The following is a 23,532-nucleotide window of genomic DNA, read 5'->3' as shown; positions in this document are numbered from 1 at the left end:
ACAATTGAATTTTTAAATGAGAAAAGGATTTGCATAAATATTTCTCCAAAGAAGATATACAAATGGCATAAGTATTTCTCAATAAGCATAAGAAAAGATGTCATCAGGGAAATGCAATTAAAACCACAACAAGATATCAATTCACATCCACTAGGATGGCTATAATCAAAACGATGGACAATAACAAGTGTTAATGAGTATGTACAGAAACCAGAAGCCTCGTACATCACTGATGGGAATATAAAATGGAGCAGATAGATGCTTTGGAAAAAAGTCTCATAGTTTCTCAAAAGATTAAATATAAATATAGAATTACCATATGAGCTAGCAATTTCACTACTGCTAGGTATATACCAAGAGAACTGAAAACGTATGTTCACCCAAAAACCTGTACATGAATATTCAGAGCAGCATTATTCATAAAAGATAGTGGAAACAACCTAAATGTCCATCAATTGATGAATGGGTAACAAAATGTGGTATATTCATTCAAGGGAACATGATTCAGCCGTTAAAAGCAGTGAGTACTGATGTATGCTACAACGTGGCTGAACCCTGAAAATACTGTGCTAAGTGAAAGAAGCCAGATACAAAAGGCCACACGTTGTATGATTCCATTTATATGAGATGTCTAGAAGGGGCAAATCCATGGAGAGAGAAGGTAGATTGGTGATTGCCAGGAGCTAGAAGGAGTGACTGAAAATGTTCTGAAATTAGTAGTGGTGGTGGTTTCACAACTCTGTGAATATACTAAAAACCACTGAATTGTACACTTTAACCAAGTCAATTGTATGGTATGTGAATTACATCTCAAAAAGCTGTTTCTAAAAAAGAAATAACAAAAATTGTTGTAATTTTTAAAAATAAGTTCCATAAACACACTTCCCCCCGGTCTCCACAACTTCCAGCAGCTAAACATGGACAGTGGATAAGCACCTAGAAAGGTCATCCCATCCATCCCCATGCCCAGGGCCGCGTAGCACCAAAGTCACTACAGACTGACTGTGGTCTCCTGGTGTTAATTAAGATCTTTCCAGGAGATGGCCAGGAGCTAGCATCGCAGGTCTGGTTCTTCCTAGTCAAACCACAAGGTCCCTTTGACGAAGTCAGCTGTTCCCTCTCCTGTGTCTATAGGGAGAAAGAGAGGAGGGAGAAACAGTGGAGGTGAACTAAGCTTACCTTAATGATCTCTTCATGTCCATCGTTGGACTCCACCAGTTCTGAGGCCAGAGAATGACCAGCTGAGCGGCCGGACACCATGGCATAGGTCTTCCTGCCGGCCTACCGGAGAGAGAGAGAAAAGTGGCTCAGAAACCATACGACAAGCACAGAACTTCTGCCCCTCAACCAATGCAGAAGAACTGCTCCTCAAAAGACTTGAAGGGTTAGTCCGATCTTCCCCTCCAAAAATTCATTTCAGAACCTCTACCAGAAGCCACAGGACGAACACAGCAGCAGCAAGAACATAGGACGGGGAAAATTAGTTGAAATTGCAGGTTAGTTTTAATTTTAATGGGGGTCTCTCCATCCCCCAAAGCAGTGCACAATGCTGAGGTCAGCTGGGTGTGTCTGAAAGGAGATGTTCCCGGGCAGCAGAGGAGATGGCTCCAGCCAGCACTGGGACGAGGGGTCAGCAGCAAGGAAGGAGAACTGGCGGAGGGGAGGAGGCCTTGCCCCACCAGAAACCTCAATACCTTCTGGGCTATGCGTTCAAGTTCATCTCCTGTCAGTTCACCCTGGAGAGTCAGCCTGAGAATGTCCACGCTGCCCTAATAATGACAATGACAGCAACAATAACCTCTTACCTTTATAGTCTGCTACCAGTACACATGCACTTTTGCCAGCCCTGTGGAGTGGGCCTTATTATCACCATTTCACAGACAAGAAAAGCTGAGGTCCGGGGAGGTGACATCAGCTTGTCCAAGATCAGTTCGCTCTTAGGTGATAAGGATGTCTCCGGGGACTTTGACAGTGCTCTTTACAATGCACAGAGACTACACTGCACACTGCTCCATGTGGTTCCAGAGGGGCTACCCTGGTCCTTGGATTACAGGAAGCACATTGCATGCACTCTCCTTTCCCCAACCCTGAAGACGGCATCCCTGGACTGGTCATCCCCAATCCAGAATTTCTGCACCTGACAGCCAACCAGGTAGTTATTGATACACTTTATAAGACTAAGATATCCTTCCTGAACCAAACCATAGGAAGGTACATGAATCCAAACCCCTATTTCTATGAGCCACACAGAAATTATCCAAATGAAAGCAGGCACCTAACTTCAAAGGGAAAAGCAGATGTTCTTTCATAACTCAAAGAAGTTTTAAAAAACACATTGTGAGGAAGATAGAAAACCCGAGGGGGAAAGCATGCAATAAGAGGGAGAAGTGGGGGGCTGGAGATTTGGGGAGATAATAACATTGAGAGAGAATCAGCAAGGCAGAGTGGACCAAATCCTGCCAATAACCCATGTTATGTGTACAGGTGGACAAGAGGCTTAGCCACTCTGGGCCTCTGGATCTCACTGGAAAAATAAGCGTTGGACTAAGTATCTCTAAGGCTCCTTCCAGCCTTGATATTATGGCAGCATAAAAGAGGAGTATATGCCTCTCCCATCCAACGATGGGAAGATGGGTGCTGAACTAGCCAAGATGAAAGTGACCTTCAGGTCATCTGGTCATACCCTGCCATGAGGTCCAGAAGTATAAATGTCATCTTACTCTTAACACATTTTAAGGAACCCTCCTAACCTTCCAAATGTCTGTTGGAAAGAAAGAAAGAGGAAAGAATGGACTCTGCCCAGAGAGTTGGGAGAAGCTTTTCTGGGTAGGCAATAGTCCTACCTACACAAGAAAGAGTGAATTGGTGGAGAAGTAATCAGTCTCTGTAGTCAGATACTTAACTCTCAGTGTTCTCGCTATAAAATGGGAATACCATCCAACTGAGAGCTTTTTGGTTGAAGATTAACTGAAAATGTATGGAGGTTGTTCTCTGCCACATAAGAGGGAGGTACTCAAATATTAGCCTCCTCCCACTTCTTGTAATGAACCCAAATTTAAGAAAAATGGAAGACACTTCCACATGGCCCTTAAGCCTTCCCAATCCTGGCAATGTAGCTAGTTTTACAAAAACACTTAATTCCTACCAAATAAAAGCCAGACCCTTAGTGTGGCATTTAAGGCTCTCCACAGTCTGAGTCAACTCACATCTCCTGCTACTGCTCTTCACTGCCCCTGGTCCAATACGTCCCATGTCTTCCCACTTCTGTAACTTTGCTCTCATCATTTCCTTAGCCTTAAATGTTCTTTCCAATGACTATACTACCCAAAGCAATCTACAGATTCAATGCAATCCCTATCAAACTACCAATGGCATTTTTCACAGAACTAGAACAAAAAATTGCACAATTTGTATGGAAACACAAAAGACCCCGAAGAGCGAAAGCAATCTTGAGAAAGAAAAATGGAGCTGGAGGAATCAGGCTCCCTGACTTTGGACTATACTACAAAGCTACAGTAATCAAGATGGTATGGTACTGGCACAAAAACAGAAATATAGATCAATGGAACAGGATAGAAAGCCCAGAGATAAACACATGCACATAATGGTCACCTTATTTTTGATAAAGGAGGCAAGAATACACAATGGAGAAAAGACAGCCTCTTCAATAAGTGGTGCTGGGAAAACTGGACAGCTACATGTAAAAGAATGAAATTAGAACACTCTCTAACACCATACACAAAAATAAACTCAAGATGGATTAAAGACCTAAATGTAAGGCCAGACACTATAAAACTCTTAGAGGAAAACATAGGCAGAACACTCTATGACATAAATCACAGCAAGATCCTTTTTGACCCACCTCCTAGAGAAGTGGAAATAAAAACAAAAATAAACAAATGGGACCTAATGAAACTTAAAAGCTTTTGCACAGCAAAGGAAATCATAAACAAGACAAAAAGACAACCCTCAGAATGGGAGAAATATTTGCAAATGAAGCAACTGACAAAGGATTAATCTCCAAAATTTACAAGCAGCTCATGCAGCTCAATATCAAAAAAACAAACAACCCAATCCAAAAATGGGCAGAAGACCTAAATAGACATTTCTCCAAAGAAGATATACAGATTGCCAACAAACACATGAAAGAATGCTCAACATCACTAATCATTAGAGAAATGCAAATCAAAACCACAATGAGGTATCACCTCACACCAGTCAGAACGGCCATCATCAAAAAATCTACAAACAATAAATGCTGGAGAGGGTGTGGAGAAAAGGGAACCCTCTTGCACTGTGGGTGGGAATGTAAACTGATACGGCCACTATGGAGAACAGTATGGAGGTTCCTTAAAAGACTAAAAATAGAACTACCATATGACCCAGCAATCCCACTATTGGGCATATACCCTGAGAAAACCATAATTCAAAAAGAGTCACGTACCACAGTGTTCACTGCAGCTCTATTTACAATAGCCAGGACACGGAAGCAACCTAAGTGTCCATCAACAGATGAATGGATAAAGAAGATGTGGCACATATATACAATGGAATATTACTCAGCCATAAAGAGAAACGAAATTGGACTATTTGTTGTGAGGTGGATGGACCAAGAGTCTGTCAAACAGAGTGAAGTAAGTCAGAAAGAGAAAAACAAATAATGTATGCTAACACATATATATGGAATCTAAAAAAAAAAAAGGTTATGAAGAACCTAGGGGAAGGACAGGAATAAAGATGCAGACGTAGAGAATGGACTTGAGGACACGGGGAGGGGGAAGGGTAAGCTGGGATGAAGTGAGACAGTGGCATGGACTTATATATACACTACTAAATGTAAAATAGATAGCCAGTGGGAAGCAGCCACATAGCACAGGGAGATCAGCTCAGTGCTTTGTGACCACCTAGAGGGGTGGGATAGGGAGAGTGGGAGGGAAACACAAGAGGGATGAGATATGGGGATATATGTATATGTATAGCTGATTCACTTTATTATAAAGCAGAAACTAACACACCATTGTAAAGCAATTATACTCCAACATAGATGTTAAAAAAAAAAAAATGTTCTTTCCTCCCATTTTCACCAGGGGCATCTGCAAGTCCCTCAAGAGTTTGCATTCAATTGCCACATCTTCCATGACACTTCCCTACATCCTGTGGGAAACACCTACTCCTTTCCCTGAGCTCCCTCTGTATCACAGGGCCTCCGTGGCAGTGCCTCTCACTTATTTGTGATCCATGAGGAATTACCCCTTCTAACTGTTAACTCCTTGTGGGCAGTTGTCTGCCACAGCCCCTAACAAAGGTAAGTATTTTCTGAATGCATAGTGAGTGTTCCATGACATCTAGGTCAAGAGAACGTTAGAAAAGAAAGAAGAAAAAATAATTTCAAAATAGCCAGAGTGGCTGCCGACTCCTTTTCCCCAGGACACAGGCATGCATTCTGATTAAAACACAATCTCGGGAGTTCCCCGGTGGTCCAGTGGTTAGGATTTGGTGCTTTCACTGCTGTGGCCTGGGTTCAACCATGGTATTCTAATTGGAAGAGCACAGACAACTAGGCTGGATTTGGGCCCTGAGAGGTCATCTCCTCTGTTCATGTCATCAGAATCCCAGTTGGAGACAAGAAAGAGAGCAAGTTGAAGAAGTACTCAAGGAAATAATGGCTGAAGCGTCCCAAATTTGGCAAAAGACGAATCTGCAGATTCAAGGAGCTCAGCAAACATGATAAACCCAAAATTCATGCCAAGATATATTGTAATTAAACTTCTGATAACTAAAGACAAAGAAAAAATCATGAAAGCAGCCAGAGAAAAATGACACCTTACCTATAGGGGGAAAACACTTTGAATAACAACAGATTTCTCATCAGAAACCATGAAGGCCAGAAGAAAATGGGACACTATTTTCAAGTGCTGGGGAAAAAAAAACCTCTCAATCAATTTTTTCCCAGGAAAAATATTCATCAGGAATGAGGGGGAAATCAAGACATTCTCAGGTAAAGGAAAATTAAGAGAATTTCTTACCAGTAGACCTACACTAAAAGAATGGCTTTGAAAGTTCTCTAAACAGAAAAGAAACAATAAAAAAGGAATCTTGGAACATTAGGAAGACAGAAACAACATGGACAGCAAAAACGTGGGTTAATACAATAGGCTTTCCCTCTCTCCTTGAGTTTTCTAAATTATGTTTGATGATGGAAGCTAAAAATTATAACCCCGTCTGATGTAATTCTAAATGAATACCCAGGAAATATTTAAATTAATTATAAATGGGAGAGGGTAAAGGAATGTAAAGGAAGGCAAGGTTTCTATACCTCACTTAAACAGGTAATACTAGAGCAATCACTACAAAGTCTATACAAAGAAATAATACTCAGAAACACTATAAATGAATCAAAATTGAATCATAAAAAGTGCTCAAGTAACCCACAGAAAGGCAGGGAAAAGAAAACAGAGAAATGAAGAACAGAGAGAACAAACAACAAACAAAAATAAAATAGCAGACTTACCATACCAATAATTACACTAAATGTACACGGTCTAAATACACCAATTAAAAAACAGATTGGCTGGAATTCCCTGGCAGTCCAGTGGTTAGGACTCCACACTTCTGCTGCAGGGGGCCTGGATTCAATCCCTGGTTGGGGAACTAAGATCCCGCAAGCCACATGGCCATGGCCAAAATAAATAAATAAATAAAATAAAAATAAAAAACAGATTGGCAGAATGGATTAAAAAAAAACATGACTCATTATATGCTGTCTATAAGAAACATACTTTAAATATAAAAATATAGGCTGGTTGAAGTAAAAGAATGGGTAAAGATATATCATGCAAATATTAATCAAAGGAATGCAGGAGTGCTATATTAATATCAGATAATTTAAGCTCTCACTACAAGAATTTAGAAAAAGAACCAAACTCAAAGCAAGCAGGAGGAAGGAATTAATAAAGATAAGAGCATGAATAAATAAAATTTAACACAGAACAACAATAGGGAAAAACCAATGAAACAAAGAGCAGTTCTTTGAAAAGATCGATACAAATCATAACCTCTAGCAAGACTGACAAAGAATAAAAGAGAGAGACATAAATACCAATATCAGGAATGAAATAGGATATTTCTACAGACCCTGCAGGTATTAAAAGTATAAGGTAATACTATGAAAAACTCTATGAACGTAAATTTAACAATTTAGACAAAATGAATCAATTCTTCAAAAAATACAAACTACCACAGCTCATCTAATATGACACAGGTAATATGAATAGCCTTATAACTATTAAGGAAATTAAAGTCATAATTTAAAAATTCTCAGGAGTTCCCTGGTGACCTAGGGGTTAGGATTCCAGGCTTTCACTGCCGTGGCCTGGGTTCAATCCCTGGTGGGGGAACTGAGATCTCACAAGCGTGTGGCGAGGCCAAAATAAAATATTCTCAAGAAGAACTATCCAGGCCCAGATGGCTCCGCTGAGAATTCTACCAAATATTTAAAAAATTAACACCAATTCTATTTCTACATAATCTCATCCAGAAAGTAAGAGGAGGGAACACCTCCAAATTCATTTCATGAATCTATTCCTATTGTGTGGCACCAAGACCAGACAAAGACAATTTTAAAAAGAAAAAAACAAACAGACTACAAACTAACATCTCTCATGAATACAGAGATTTTATTCTCTAACATTTTGTTAGAACACGGGTAAAAGACATGAAAAGATATTTCACTGAAGAAGATATACAGATGGCAAATAAGCACATAAAAAACGTTCAGCAACATTAGTCACTAGGGAAATGCAAATTAAACCCACAGTGAGATACCACTACACACCTATCAGAATGATTAAAACAAAAAATACGCCACATGCTGGCAAGAATGCAGAGAAACTGGATCACTCACACATTGCTTGTGGAAATACAAAGTGACACAGCGACTCTGAAAAACAATTCGCAATTTCTTTAAAAACTAAACCTACAACTACCATATGACCCAGCAATTATACTCCTGGGCATTTATCCAAAAGAAATGAAGACTTATGTTCACACAAAAACTTGCACACTAATGTTTATAGAAGCTTTATTTGTAATACCCCAAAACTAGAAACAACCCAGATGCCCTTCAATAGGTGAATGGTTAAACAAACTGCGGTACAGCCATACCATGGAATGCTTACCATTCAGCAATAAAAAGGAACAAATTATTGATGCATGCAACAACAATTTCCAAAGAATTATGCTAAATGAAAGAATTCAATCACAAAAGGTTACATACTATATGATTCCATTTATGTATTGATAATAGTCTTGAAATGACAAAATTATACAAATGGAGAACAGATTAGGGGTTGTCAGGAGTTAAGGAGAAGATGGAGATGGGAAGGAAGTGGGTGTGACTCTAAAAGGGCAACCTGAAGTATCTTTGTGGTGATGGAAATATTCTGTCCCTTGACTGTATTTACGTCACTATCCTGATTGTGACAGTGCACTATGGTTTTGCAAGATGTTACCACTGAGGAATGCTAAGTAAAGGGTACAGAGAACTCTATTATTTCTTATAACTGCATGTGAACCTACAACTGTCTTTTTTTAAAAAAGTAATACTTCCAGAGATAAAAATTAAAGAATATAATGAAAATAATTATAATCCTGGACTTCCCTGGTGGCACAGTGGTTAAGAATCCACCTGCCAATACAGGGGACATGGGTTCGATCCCTGGTCCAGGAAGATCCCACAGGCTGTGGAGCAATTAAGCCCGTGCGCCACAACTACTGAGCCTGCACCCTAGACCCTGCGAGCCACAACTACTGAGCCTGTGATCTAGAGCCCGCGAGCCACAACTACTGAGCCCGTGAGCCACAGCTACTGAAACCCATGCGCCTAGAGCCCATGCACTGCAACAAAGAGCAGCCCCCGCTCGCCGCAACTAGAGAAAGCCTGTGCACGGCAACAAACTCAATGCAGCAAAAAATAAATTAATTAAATAAATAAATACATTTATTAAAAAAATAATAATTATAATCCTACTACTCCAAAATAGCCACTATTAAAATGTTAGTGTATTCCTTATAATTTTTCTATGTATATTTTTGAAAGGCATACTACTATATACAGTTATATATGTGCTTTTTTCCCCATTTAATATTTCATCATTAATTTCCATCACATTAAACATTCTTCAGGGACTTCCCTGGTGGTGCAGTGGTTAAGACTCCGCACTCCCAATGCGGGGGGCCTGGGTTCGATCCCTCGTCAGGGAACTAGATCCCACACGTATGCCGCAACTAAGTGTTTGCATGCTACAACTAAGAGCCCGTGTACCACAACTAAGGAGCCCTTGGGCCACAAATAAGGAGCCCGTCTGCCACAACTAAGACCCAGCACAACCAAATAATAAACATTTTAAAAATAAATAAATAAATATTCTTCAAAATTTGCTTTTAATGGCTACTAGTATTCCACGAATAGATCAGACTAATTTATCCAGCCTACCCCCCCACCCCAGTACAGGTTCTTATCAACTTTTTGCATTTTATTTTTTATATATTTTTTTTTTATTTTAGAAAATATATTTTATTTTGATAGAATGACATGATACACAGCAGTACCTAGATCACCACCAGATTTACTGCCTGGTCCATTACTCCTCAAGCCCAACTTGATTTTCTCTCTTCTTTGCAGAAAAAGAATAGCATTTGGAACAGTTAGACCTTGGCTCAGGCACTGGCTCCAGCTTTTATTTGTTGTGTGTATTAATTTTATTCTCCCTCAGCCTTAGTTTAGTAGTTGGCAAGATGGAGAGTACAACATTTAAGTGAGAACACAGTGACTAATACACATAGACATACAAAAACGCCAGTTCCTCAAATTTGACATAATGCTCCTCTTCCAAATATTTTCCATAAGCATATTCCATATGCTTATAGGTTAAAGTAATATGCCTTGTCATGGAAAAAGATGCATATTAACTCCTACTTCACACTATATGCAAACATTAATTCCAAGTGGATTGTAGATGTAAGTGTGAAAAGCAGAACAATAAAGGTTTTATAGGAGAACATCTTTACGGCCTTGGAAAGGCAAAATTTTTCTTAACCACAGCACAAAAAAATCCTCCCCATAAAAAACTGATACATTGGACTATATTAAAATTTTGAACTTTTGTTCATCAAAAGACTCCACTAAGAGAGTATGACAACCCACAGAGTAGAAGATATTCACTCTATGACTATCTGACAAAGGATATTCAGAATACATTAAGAATTCCTACAAAACAAAAAGACAAAAAAACGATGTGGTATCCTGGACTGAATCCTGGATCAGAAAAAGGACATTAGTGGAAAAGCTGGTGAAATCCAAATAAAGTCTATAATTTAGTTAATAGTATTGTATCAACATTAATGTCTCAGTTATGACAAATGCACCATGGTTATTAAGATGCTAACATTGGGGGAAATTGGGTGAAGAGCACATGAGTATTATCTTCGCAACTTTTCTGTAAATCTAAAATTATTTCAAAATAAAAAGTATATTTAAAGAAAGAAAGAAAGTGGGGAGGGAGGGAACATGAGAGGGAGAGAGAGTGGTACCCAACAGAAAAATGGGCAAAAGGCTTCAATAGATACATCACATAAGAGGATATCCAAATGTCCAATAAACATATGAAAAGGGTTTCACCTTATTAGTCATCGTTATCAAAGAACTAGAAACTAAAACCATAAGGCGATACCACAAACTATGCATCAGAATGACTAAAATGAAAAAAAAAAAATACCAAGTTTCGGGGGCTGTGGAACAATCAGAACGGATGGTGGGTTTGCTCATTATCACAATCACTTTGGAAGTATCTACCAAAGATGAACACATGCATACCTTATAACGCAGCAATTCCACACCTGGTTATCTACTCAACAGAAATGCATACATACTTTCCCCATAAAAACATATACTAGGGGCTTCCCCGGTGGCGCAGTGGTTGAGAATCTGCCTGCCAATGCAGGGGACACGGGTTCGAGCCCTGGTCTGGGAAGATCCCACATGCCGTGGAGCAACTGGGCCCGTGAGCCACAACTGCTGAGCCTGCGCGTCTGGAGCCTGTGCTCCGCAACGGGAGAGGCTGCGATAGTGAGAGGCCCGCGCACCGCGATGAAGAGTGGCCCCCACTTGCCACAACCAGAGAAAGCCCTCGCACAGAAACGAAGAGCCAACACAGCCATAAATTTAAAAAATTTTTAAAAATGAATAAAAGCGCAATGTACATACAAAAAATATATATATATATACACTAGAATGTTCATAGTAGCATTTTTCATAATAGCCAAAAACTAGAAATTACCCAAATGTTTTTGGAGTAGAATGGATAAACTGTGATACAGTCATACAACAGAACACTGTACAACAATGAAAAAGAATGAACTAATGTACATGCAACATGGATGAACTTTACAGAAACGTTAAGCAATAGAAGTCATACACAGAAGTATACTATATGATTCCACTTATATAAAAAGTATAAAAGCAAGCAAAACTAATATATGCTTCAGAAGTCAGGACAGTGGTTACCCTTGAGGGTGGAGGGTAGGTAATGACTAGAAAGGGACAAGAGGGGGCTTCTGTGGTACTGGTAATGATCTGTTTTTTGATCTGGGTGATGGTTAGAGAAGTGTATCCAGTTTGTGAAAATTACTTGACTGTACATATAATGATATATGCACGTTTATGTATGTATGTTATTGTTTAACATACATAAATGTATGCTTTTTTTAAAAAAGCAAACAAAGAAATTTAAAACGCCTTATTGCAGCATTAAAGTCCCCTTATGATCAGACCTATCACAGTATATATCACATAATGTCTTGACTCCCACCAGTACCCCACCTGTACCCTACATTAGCTATCCCAACGTTCCTGATCCAATTGCAGGAAGGCATCCAAATCCAAATTTCTATTTCTGTTGATGAGTTTTCCAATGCAATACACGCTCCCACCTCCCCACAAGTGTACATGTCGTTTTCTCCTCCAGGGATACGCTTCCCTCCCTTGCCTCCTTGGAGAATTCCCAGTCAACCTTGAAGACTCAGCTCTAAGGGTCCTACCCTAGCACTCCTTAGTCAGAGCCTGCTCCTGCACCCCCTGCACCCTACATATCCTACACTGTAACACTGGCCCCCTTCCTTCATAACTACTTATTCATTCATCTCCCCAATAAAATCATAAGCTCCCTGAAGACCTCGATGGCTTATTTAGTACAGTGCCTTGCTTAGAGCGGGCATATCAAAGAATATGTGTTGTATGAATTTCAGGTACTGTGGTCTGGGATTTTCCCACTTCTCTTTCTTTTGAGAACATAAGACTCCTCAGTTTAGAGAAGTGGTATGGAATACTGGAAAAAGGCAGACATGAAAAGGGGAAAACAAGAAAAAAAAAAAAAAAAAAGAGCAAAGACCAAGAAAGGCAACACTAAGAAGAAATATAAGTGGCTAATAAATATATGAAAGATGCTCAACCTTACCAGTAATCAAGGAAATGCAAATTAAAATAATAATGAGTTATCATTTGGGGGGAATTTCATTAAATTTTGATTTAAAGAGTGTAAGATAAGACACATAGAAGTATGCTCACAGCAGCACTGCTTGCAATGGCAAAACACTGGAAACAACCCAAATGATGCACTGACAAGTAAATGGATGAATAAAATCTGGCATATTAGTACAGTGAACTACAGCTACATGCATTGACATGAAGGAATCTCAAAATTAATGTTATGCAAAAAAGTAAGCAGTAGAATATAGATGATACTATGTATACAAAGTTCAAAACATGTCAAACTAAGCAATATATTACTTGAGCATGTAGTAAAAGTATAATAAAAAGCAAGAAAATAAACACAAAATTCACAAATTCTGTGGAGGAAGCAGAGGGGTTATGATCCAGAAAGGACCCCAGGGGGCTTCAAAAGTATTGGTAATGTTCTGTTTCTTAACCTGGTTGTTCAGTACACCAGGACCATTTTATTGCTATGCTTTAAAACTTCCCATATAGGGACTTCCCTGGTGGTCCAGTGGTTAAGACTCCGTACTTCCACTGCAGGGCGCATGGCACGGTTTGATCCCTGGTCATCAGGGAACTAAGACCCCACAGGCCACACGGTGTGGCCAAAAAAAAAACTTCCCATATACACAAGAATCCTTTCTTGCTTTTCAGTAAGCGAGTGAGTTACTTCATGTGAATCCTACAGAAATATCATTTTTATTTTTATTTTTTTAAATATTTATTTATTTGGCTGCGTCAGGTCGTAGTTGCAGCACGTGGGATCTTTTTTTTTTTTTTTAATTTAGCCTTATCAATTTTTTTTTTTAATTTTATTTATTTATTTATGGCTGTGTTGGGTCTTCGTTACTGTGCGAGGGCTTTCTCTAGTTGTGGCAAGCGGGGGCCACTCTTCATCGCAGTGCGCGGGCCTCTCACTATCGCAGCCTCTCCTGTTGCGGAGCACAGGCTCCAGACGCGCAGGCTCAGTAGTTGTGGCTCATGGGCCTAGTTGCTCCGCGGCATGTGGGATATTCCCAAACCAGGGCTCGAACCCATGTCCCCTGCATTGGCAGGCGGATTCTCAACCACTGCGCCACCAGGGAAGCCCTAGCACGTGGGATCTTCGTTGCAGCGTGTGGGCTCTTTGTTGCGGCGCTCGGGCTCTAGAGCACGTGGGCTCAATAGTTGCAGCGCTCAGGCTCTCTAATTGTGGTGTGCAGGCTCAGTAGTTGTGGCGCACCGGTTTAGTTGCCCCGCAGCATGTGGGATCTTAGTTCCCCAACCAGGGATCGAACCCCGGTTCCCTGCATTGGAAGGCAGATTCTTAACCACTGGACCACCAGGGAAGTCCCAGAAATATTTTTAGATCAAGTGACTGGCAAATTTTAAAGATACTGATAATACCTAGGGTTGGTGAGGATGCAGGGAAAAAGACTAATCTCCCATGTATATCGTTGGAGATTATAAAAGTATTTTTAGAAACTAATTTGGCGATATTAATAAAGAGTTTGCATATTTTATAAACCCTTTGAGTAATTCCACTTTTACGAATATGACCTATGAAAATCCATGCACATTTGCCCAAAGATATGTGTGTAAAGCTGTTGACTGCAATACTCTTTGCAATAGTTAAAGACGTGGAAACAGCATAAATATTCATGAGTAAGTGAGTGTGTGAATCAAGTATGGTAACATCCACACCATGAAATACTACACTGCTGATAAATAAACCTCTATAAATTGACAGGAAAAGACCTCCAAGACATATTAAGTGAAAAAAAAGCAAGTCACAAATTCATTCATAAAATATGACTTCTTATTTATTTAAGTACATACATATGGTCATAGTATTGGTAATTGCCGGTTCCTAAATAAAGCAATTACTACATGCTGAGCCCTATTGGGCGCTGTTCTAAGTGCTTTACATGTATTAACTCATTTAATCCTCACAACACAACTATATGGTAGGTATAAATTCCCAATTTATAGACAAGAAAACTGAGGCACAGAAGTTAAGTATCTTGCCCAAGGTCATATAACTAGTAAGGAGCAGAGCCAGGATTCAAACCCAGGACCTGTGGCTCCAGAGTCTGTGCTCCTACCCACCATGCCACGTTGGCATTTCTTGAAAGTAAGCACAACAGAAAAGCAATGAATTCATATACACTAAGCTAGAGAAAGTCAAGGGAGTCAAGGGACTTTCAGTCCATATACTTCTATAGTGTTTTAAACTTCTGCAACAAACATGTATTTGTCTGACATTCCTATAATAAAATATATAAAATAAAGAGAAGGAAAGAAAAAGTACTAAACTTAGAGGTGGGATCTGAGTCCGACCCCTACTAATCCTTGAGCAAATCATTTTATTTCTCTGGGCAATTTTCCGTCTACAAAATGGGGGTAATAATACCTACCTTGCTTACACTTTAGGCAGGGTAGGTAGATGTGTAGGAACAGTGTGAAAGTGCTTTGCAAACCATAAATCACTTCACAAAAGTAAGGCAGCATCAACTTTCCCAAGGAGCTCTGGAAAGACTGCAAGGGAGGAGAGTAGGTGAGACAAACTGTCTAAAAGAAGCCTATGAATAAATCTAGGGTTCTCTCTGGCACCTCATCGTCTAGAACCAGAGGATCCAGTCTGTAAGGCCACAGACTTCACCCCACAACCCCAAACCATAGCCAAGAAGGAAAACCCAGGCCCCTCTCTGCTTGGTGCCATTGGTTGTTTTCTGGGGCTGGAGTGACCCCAAGGCTGCGAGCAGGCTCCAGGAAGCTTTAGGAATACCCCAAGATGTCTAGCAGGGTGGTCCCCACTGGGTACTCTCTGAACAGCAAGATAGGAAAGGGAGCCATCTTCTCTAAGGAAAAAGGAACAGAGCTAATCACAAGGTAAGCAGTCTCTAACCTCATAAACATTCTTGGGGAGAAGCCCAGCCACCTTCAAATTACAGGCAGCCTCTCCACTCTGTTCAAACAAATCTCCAGCTGTGACTCACTCCTCAGAGCGGGGAGGGGGTAAACACATAGCTGAGGGCTTAGAGATCAAGACGCTAAGGAGGAGTGATATGGAGATATATCAGGGAGGCCCCAGAGGTTCTCACATCACTGGCTCATGTGAATAGGGGAAAGAGCTATGGGAAAATACGTTTCCCCAGCTCCCACTCCCCAGGCTGCTATGAGGGCCATGAGGACTGGATGGCAGGTGAGGATCAAGGGACTCCGAGAAGGAAGTAAGGGAAGTGGAAGATTGCCCCTGAGCTGGAAACCAGCATCCTTAATTTATCCTCTCCCTATAACCCCCTCCTCCACCATTTTGTCCCTCAATCCTGTTCCCTGGTCCCACCGGGAATGTACATGGTCTCTCAAGCTGCTACAGCAGCAGCCACCTCAACTTTCCCCTTCTGAGAAATGGGAATAGCCAGCACCTTGAAACAATGGTTCCCAAGAGGTCAGGATGAGGAAAGCCCCAATAAAGTCAAAGAGGCCAGATGCAGAGGTTGGGGGATGACCCTCTCTTGGCTAAGACTCCTAACCCACTCAGCTCACAGATCTCAGGTATCCTTGGTCCTGCCTTTCACAGGGTTCTCTAGGTCAGAGATGGCCCTTTGTTGGGGATGGCACAAAGAATCATTCCTGCTCCTCCCCACAGATTAACCAACAGAACAGATATTTGCTTTTTGTCTGGCTACCTGCCCAGAGGCATGGGCTGGACAAGCTCTATGCAGAGGGCTGACCAGGGTGACTGGGAGGTGACATGAGAAAAAGGGATTTAGGGTGGCACCCTAAATGGGGCAGCCCTTCTCATTCCCTGGATCCCTAACACAGGGAATCACCAGGGCCTGGAAGTGAGAGTGTGTACATAGAGGGAGGTGGGCTCCTGAACTCTCCACTCTGAGGAAGACACCCTTTTGCTCAGCCAATCTCCCTTCAAGAAACCCACCTAGTGCCCAGCCAGCCTGGAATTCCCAGTTCCCCAGCACCCTCTCCCCTCTCTAGTCTCTGATTACCTTGCTTTGCGATTTTTGCTTCTTTGCCTCCAGGCCCTAGAAGACCATTTCCTCTTCTTACCCCTGTATTTTCTTCTCCTCTTCCTGCCCCTGCTGGCTAGGCTTAAATCTGGGCCAACAGCCTCCCTGGCACATACCTGTTCCCTCAACTAAACCTCCCCACCCCTAGGAGACAAAGGTGTTTCACAAGACTCTGCATCGTGACGCAAAGAGGCACACACCATAATTACCAGCAGGCGAGGAAGCCTGCCCCACCTGCTCTGAGCACGCGTGTGTGGAACCAAAACCATCTGCGTGCACACACTGCCCCACTACTCCCACCCGGGAGAAATATGGGCAAACTCTGGCGCCCAATGCCTGGTGACTAGGTAAGCCTCCTCACCCAGATCCTCCCACAGAGCCCAGGATTCCCCAAATCCCTGGCAGGCTTGGAGACATCAGCTGTAGTGCTCCTGAAGGTGAGAACTTGGCAATGAATGGGGGAGATGGAATGGGGTGAGGAGGAATTTATGGGCTGAGCTTGAGGCAGGTCGCATGAGTGGAAGGAACAGGCAGTCACCAAACTTGAATGGTTCCTCCGCCCAGGAGTTTCTTCCCCACCCAGGTATGACAGAGCCAGGGCTTCCACCGTTTTAGAATTCATTCATTCCTTTGGAGTAAGCATCAATGACTCCAGATGAATCCCCTTTTAAAATGCAAACATTCTGACCCAGCAATTCCAATCCTAGGTATTTCTTTCCAAGAGAAAGTAAAATGTAAGTCCACATAAAAACTTGTAAACAAATGTTCATAGCAGCATAATTCACAACACACAAAAAGAAGAAACAACCCACTAATAAGGACCTACTGTCTAGCACAGGGAACTCTACTCAATACTCTGTAATGGGCTACATGGGAAAAGAATCTAAAACGAGTGGATATATGTATATGTATAACTGATTCACTTTGCTGTACACCTGAAACTAACACAACATTGTAAATCAATGAAACAACCCCAAAGTCCACTAACATTTATTCACGATGAACATGTCATAATATATCCATACAATGGAATATTATTCAGCCATAAGAAGGAATGAAATACTGATTCATGTTACAACATGGATCAACCTTAAAAACAGGCCAATTGAAGGAAGCCAGTCACAAAGGATCACATATTATATGATTACCTTTAGATAAAATATCTAGAATAAGCAAATCATAGAGAAAGAAAGTAGACTGGTGGGATTTGGGGGGTGTTGGAAGAAAATGGGGAGTGACTGCTAATGGGTCAGGATTTCTTTCTGGGGTGATGAAAATATTCTAAAATCAGTTGTGCTGATGACTATACAACTGTGAATATACTAAAAACCAATGAACCGTATACTTTAAATGGGTGATATGTACAGTATGTGAATTATATCTCAATAAAGCTGTTATAAAAAGAAATGAGGCCCATAGTAAGCCTTCAGTAAATTACAGCTTTAGTTTTAAAAAAAAAGAGTCGGGCTCAGGAAAGACTTGGCATGTAACTAATGCAGCTTCTGAGATCCTAAAGGAATGACACCTATCCCAGGGTAAAGACAAAGGTTCAGACTGCAACTGATATAAAATTTCAGATCCACTCAGGCATTGAGAGAACCTCTCTGGCCTAGACTGACCAATATAAAAAAAGGAGAGAGGACTGGTGGTGGGCGGGGGAGGGGAGAGCAAATATTCTAAGGAAGGGTAACACTGATAGGATACTTAAAGGGAATCACTTTATCAGAGTCCAGTGCATCATGGGATACCAGCTGCCTTGGCCATGATTTCAGAAAAAGGAGGAGGAGGAAAGGAGCCCAGAGTGGGATGCTAAAATATGAACCCTGACTATCACTCTAAGACAGTCCTGGCTGAGTTGGGACTAGCGAAGGTTACGCAGGTCTTCACTCTGGGTCTACCTATAGGTCCCTTCTAATCCTCAAGACCCTCCACTGGCAGAGGAAAGGGGAAAGGAACATGTAAGAGCAAACATCAACATAATGAGAAGGAGCAAACCTTGACCAGACCACAGAGTTCCCAGACTCTTTCTCCATCCCTTGACCAGGGGAAGATAAAACACTCTAGCCAGTAAGTAACAGAATATAACAACTAACATCTGAGCACCTACCATGTGCCAGGTATTGTGCTTAATATTTCATATGCATTCTTCACAACAACCTTATGAGAAGGGTGCAATTATTATCCCCATTTTACGGAGGAGGAAACTGAGACTGAAGAGATAAAGTAATTTACCAAAGTGATCTTGGGCAAAGCAAACACTGAAGCCCTGACTCTAGTCCACTGGGTCAGATTCCCAGAACCAGGCTCTTAACCACAATGTTATTAATAGAATCATAGTTTAGTCAAAAATTGTGATATACCAAAAATGGGCAGAAGACCTAAATAGACATTTCTCCAAAGTAGACATACAGATTACCAACAAACACATGAAAAGATGCTCAACATCACTAATCATTAGAGAAGTGCAAATCAAAACCACAATAAGGTACCACCTCACACCAGTTAGAATGGGCATCATCAAAAAATTTACAAACGATAAATGCTGGAGACGGTATGGAGAAAAGGGAACCCTCCTGCACTGTGGGTGGGAATGTAAATTGATACAGCCACTATGGAGAACAGTATGGAGGTTCCTTAAAAAACTAAAAACAGAGCTACCGTATGACCCAGCAATCACACTACTGGGCATATGCCCTGAGAAAACCGTAATTCAAAAAGATACATGTACCACAATGTTCACTGCAGCACTATTTACAATAGCCAGGACATGGAAGCAACCTAAATGTCCATTGACAGATGAAGGGATAAAGACGATGTGGCACATATATACAATGGAATATTACTCAGCCATAAAAAGGAACAAAACTGAGTTATTTGTAATGAGGTGGATGGACCTAGAGTCCATACAGAGTGAAGTAAGTCAGAAAGAGAAAAACAAATACTGTATGCTAACACACATATATGGAATCTAAAAAAACGGTACTGATGAATCTAGTGGCAGGGCAGTAATAAAGATGCAGACGTAGAGAACGGACTTGAGGACACAGGGGGAAAGGGGAAGCTGGGATGAAGTGAGAGAGTAGCATTGACATGTATACACCACCAAATGTAAAATGGATGGCTAGTGGGAAGCTGCTGCAGAGCACAGGGAGATCAGCTGGGTGCGCTGTGACGACCTAGAGCGGTGGGAGAGGGAGGGTGGGAGGGAGGCTCAAGAGGGAGGAGATATGGGGATATATGTATATGTATAGCTGATTCACTTTGTTATAAAGCAGAAACTAACACAGCGTTGTAAAGCAATTATACTCCAATAACGATATTTAAAAAAATTGTGATATAATTTCTTTGGGAAGATGAGAGAAGGAAAGGGGAGCATGTAAGGAGTGGGAGTATAAACCTTCCTATAATTCCTACAATAGGAAGTCAATGATGTCTAAAACTGATAAATCATAAGCATACTATTTAGAAACATGGCAGCAAACACTAGAAAGAGCTAAACGAGTTAAAAGTGGTAACTTCCATGGGGCAGGCCTTGCGTAGGCAACTGCTTACAATTTTCTTTTAAAGGCCTTTTGATATTAATAGATCTTTTAAAAATCATACACATATATCCCTTTGATAAAAAATGATTAAAAAGGAAAAAAAAAGAAAATCAGAGATCATGCAAATCAAAGTCTACTGTTGCTCTTGCCACAGTTTCCATCCTCCTCCACTGATAACAGCACTTGGGTTTGGCTTTGGAGAATCTCCCTCCTTCACTGGGCAATCTGGTGGGCCTGTCAATCAAGGAACCCCAACATGCCCCGGCCAAGTGGGGGAAGGGGCCAGTGACACCCTCTTGGAATCTTGAGCAGAATGGCAAAAAGACCTAAAACAGCTGGAACCACTTCACCCAGAAGTAGAAACCCTCCATTAGTACCTTCCACTTACCCAGGCCCCAGGACTCCCTTGGTTTGGACTTTTTAAGCTCTCCCTTAAATCCTCTGAGTTGCCCATTTCCATCTAATAAATTCCTCTTTTGCTTAAGTTAGCTGGAGCCACTCTCTGTTGCTTATAATAAGGGAACTTAATGGGAATGTCTAAAAAAAATGAGTTTGAGGTTAATCTGTGCTTTTATTTGCCACTACAGTGGCTTGCAAACTTTTTTGACCTAAAAAATACATTTTACATCACAATCAAATAAACACACACACACATATATATAATACGTATACACAGATATAACTGAAACAAAAGTTTTGCCAAAATGTCTACCCTAACACTCTAAGAGTGTTAATTCTATTTCTTTTTTTAAAGACTTTATTGTTTTTAGAGCAGTTTTAGGTTTACAACAAAATTAGCAGAAAGGTACAGAAATTTCTCATATACCTCCCCACACACACGCATAGCCATTATCAATATCATTCACCAGAATGGTACTTTTTAACCAAAGATGAACATACATTGATACATCGTAATCACCCAACATCCACAGATCACCTTAGGGTTCACTCTAATGAAGTGAATGGTGCTGCACGTTCTATGGGTTTGGACAAAGGTATAATGACATATATCCATCGTTATAATATCATAAAAGCATTTTCACTGCCCTAAAAAACTTCTGTACTCTGTGTATTCATCTCCCCTCTCCCCGCAGACTCCTGGCATCCATTCATCTTTTTACTGTCTCCATAGTTTTACCTTTTCCAGAATGGCATATACTTGGAATCGCTTTCTTTCTTTTTTTTTTTTTTTTTTTAATAGATTTATTTATTTATTTTTGGCTGCGTTGGGTCTTCGTTGCTGCCCGCGGGCTTTCTCTAGCTGCAGCGAGCGGGGGCTGCTCTTCGTTGCGGTGCGCAGGCTTCTCATTGCGGTGGCCTCTCGTTGCGGAGCACGGGCTCTAGGCGCGCGGGCTTCAATAGTTGTGGCTCGTGGGCTCTAGAGAACAGGCTAAGTAGTTGTGGCACACGGGCTTAGCTGCTCCGCAGCATGTGGGATCTTCCCGGACCAGGGCTCGAACCCGTGTCCCCTGCATTGGCAGGCGGATTCTTAACCACTGCACCACCAAGGAAGCCCTCTTTCTTTCTTTTTGAAAAGAGAGTTCAAAGCCTTTATGACTATAAGACCACTCATGGCCCACCCATGCATGGACTAGACAGGATCTAAAGGACAAACTCTTCTAATACTGCAACTCTTCATCTAATATTGAGCCCTGTCCCACTGGTCCTGCCCAGTGGAGGTACAGGGGGACATGTGTAGGGTATTTGTTCATAGGAAGGCCACAAGTTTTGTGCCCCTTGTTACAATGATTCCTGTTGGGTGTGTTGTAAACAGAGGAACCATTTCTTCAGGCCTCCTGCTCTGAGCACATCTATTTCTTTTTTAACACTGGTTCTGACCCACTAAGTTGATCTCAGTGATTATGTGATTATGATCAGCAGTTTGAAAAAAAAACACTGGCTCCCTATACCTGCCGCATCTGCCTCCAACAATAAAAGCAACCCAGAGAATGAATTAGCCATATTTCCATGTCCATGTGTAGTGCACTGAGGCATATGGCCTGGCTGGTGGAGAAATACCAACACAGTCCCAGGGTCCTGACATTCACTAGGACACACCAGACAGTTAAACTGTCTACGCTGCGGACACCAGAAGAAACATCTGTTCGTTTATTTATTCACTCACTCACTTTACACATGCACTGAGCACTCCTTCAATGGTGTGAATATACAAGAGGTTCCTGGGGACTGTCCAGAGCCATAAATTCTATCTGCAGGATGGCTCAGAGGAGAGGAATCCAGGAAAAAGCTTGTCTCCTGACTGATCGATTGTTCACGATCTCCTCCCCTTCCTTAAGAGCTCAGGAATGTCTCTAACACCAGATCTCAGCAATAGTTATGTCATTCCCACCTTTGAAGTCAAATAACTCTCAAGCCCAGCTTAGAAAGAAGGGATAAAAGGGAATTTCTGTCTCCCCCTCATTCTAGAGGTCTCTGATAAGCTTCAAACTAATCTATGGCTGGAGATTGTCTGAATTCCTTGCTATTTTTCAATCCACTATTTTCCCCCGCCAGACAAGCAGCAAAACATCAAGTGATAGAAGAGAGTGTCAATTCATTCTCAACACTGCCAATGCCTTAGACTTAAGACTTTTCTGGATCTCTTTTCTACAGCAAGCAAAAAGAAGCCCAAACACCCCTCTCCTTTATTTCCGTCATACCCCGTTCCCTGCCTCAACCATCCCAAGACAGTGAGCAAGCTCATGGAGTAGGACTTGGGGCTGACACAATAGAGGATGGATTTTTTCCATCTACTGAAGATGAGGGATGGAGGTACTGGGGTTGGGCAGTAGCAAGACCTGAATTGTAATGTGGTAGAAACTCTCACAGCCTGGGCAGAAACAGAGAGGGGACTGTGAACAGAATTAAGTGATCATCTATACCCTAAACTTGAAATGAGAAACTATTCAACAAATATTCTTTGAAGAGCCATAATTCAGGTGCACATGGGTTAGCTCTATCTCAAGGGCATGCTGAGAGAGGAAGAGGGGAAGGGAATCAGAATCGGAGTGGAGTGGGGGAAAGGGAGGCATACAAACGCCCCATCACCTTGTCTCCCATTTCATTCTCCCCCCACAATAGCTTGGAAATTGATGAAATAATACACACCCATTCTGGGTTAAGTTCCGCAGCAGACCTAGAAACACTCAGCCACAAGTTACCCTCCTCTGCCTCTGGAGAGGAAGAATCCTACGGTCTGCTGGGGTGGGGAGGAGACCAGGTACTGGGAGCCAAGGGAGTGAGGGGAGCTGGGCAGATCGGTTAGCCCTGGAGCAGACGGGTTAGCACTCCTCTCTCCCCCACTCATTCCGTCCAGAAGCTCTCGCGTAAGTCACTTCCCTCCCCTTCTCAGCCCAGGTTCTGGCATCCCCTCCATCCACTTGCCCCGGGCTTGAAGGCTGGAGATGGAAGCAAAACCAACAACACGTCT

General features: G+C 41.6%; 1 protein-coding gene and 1 non-coding gene across 5 annotated transcripts in view; both read right to left on the bottom strand.

Annotated features, from left to right (window-relative positions):
- TUFT1 (tuftelin 1) overlaps nucleotides 1-23,532 on the bottom strand; it is a 45,013-nt gene that overhangs the window by 20,452 nt on the left and 1,029 nt on the right. For 2 of the 4 annotated variants that reach the window (XM_059931261.1, XM_059931272.1), the window contains exons 2-3: nucleotides 1,695-1,769; nucleotides 1,180-1,281 (exon numbers count right to left, since the gene is read on the bottom strand). In XM_059931261.1, the coding sequence (XP_059787244.1) occupies nucleotides 1,180-1,281; nucleotides 1,695-1,769 (177 nt within the window). The remainder of the gene's footprint in view (nucleotides 1-1,179; nucleotides 1,282-1,694; nucleotides 1,770-23,532) is intronic. The other 2 variants (XM_059931282.1, XM_059931291.1) reach the window with 1 other exon arrangement.
- On the bottom strand, nucleotides 21,794-21,916 carry LOC132355027 (small nucleolar RNA SNORA11). Its single transcript, XR_009499510.1, has one exon. It is a non-coding gene; the product is annotated as a small nucleolar RNA SNORA11 (small nucleolar RNA).

Source organism: Balaenoptera ricei, chromosome 1, assembly GCF_028023285.1.
Source record: "Balaenoptera ricei isolate mBalRic1 chromosome 1, mBalRic1.hap2, whole genome shotgun sequence".
In the NCBI taxonomy this organism is placed as follows: Eukaryota; Metazoa; Chordata; class Mammalia; order Artiodactyla; family Balaenopteridae; genus Balaenoptera; species Balaenoptera ricei.
This window is presented reverse-complemented; position numbering and strand designations above follow the sequence as displayed.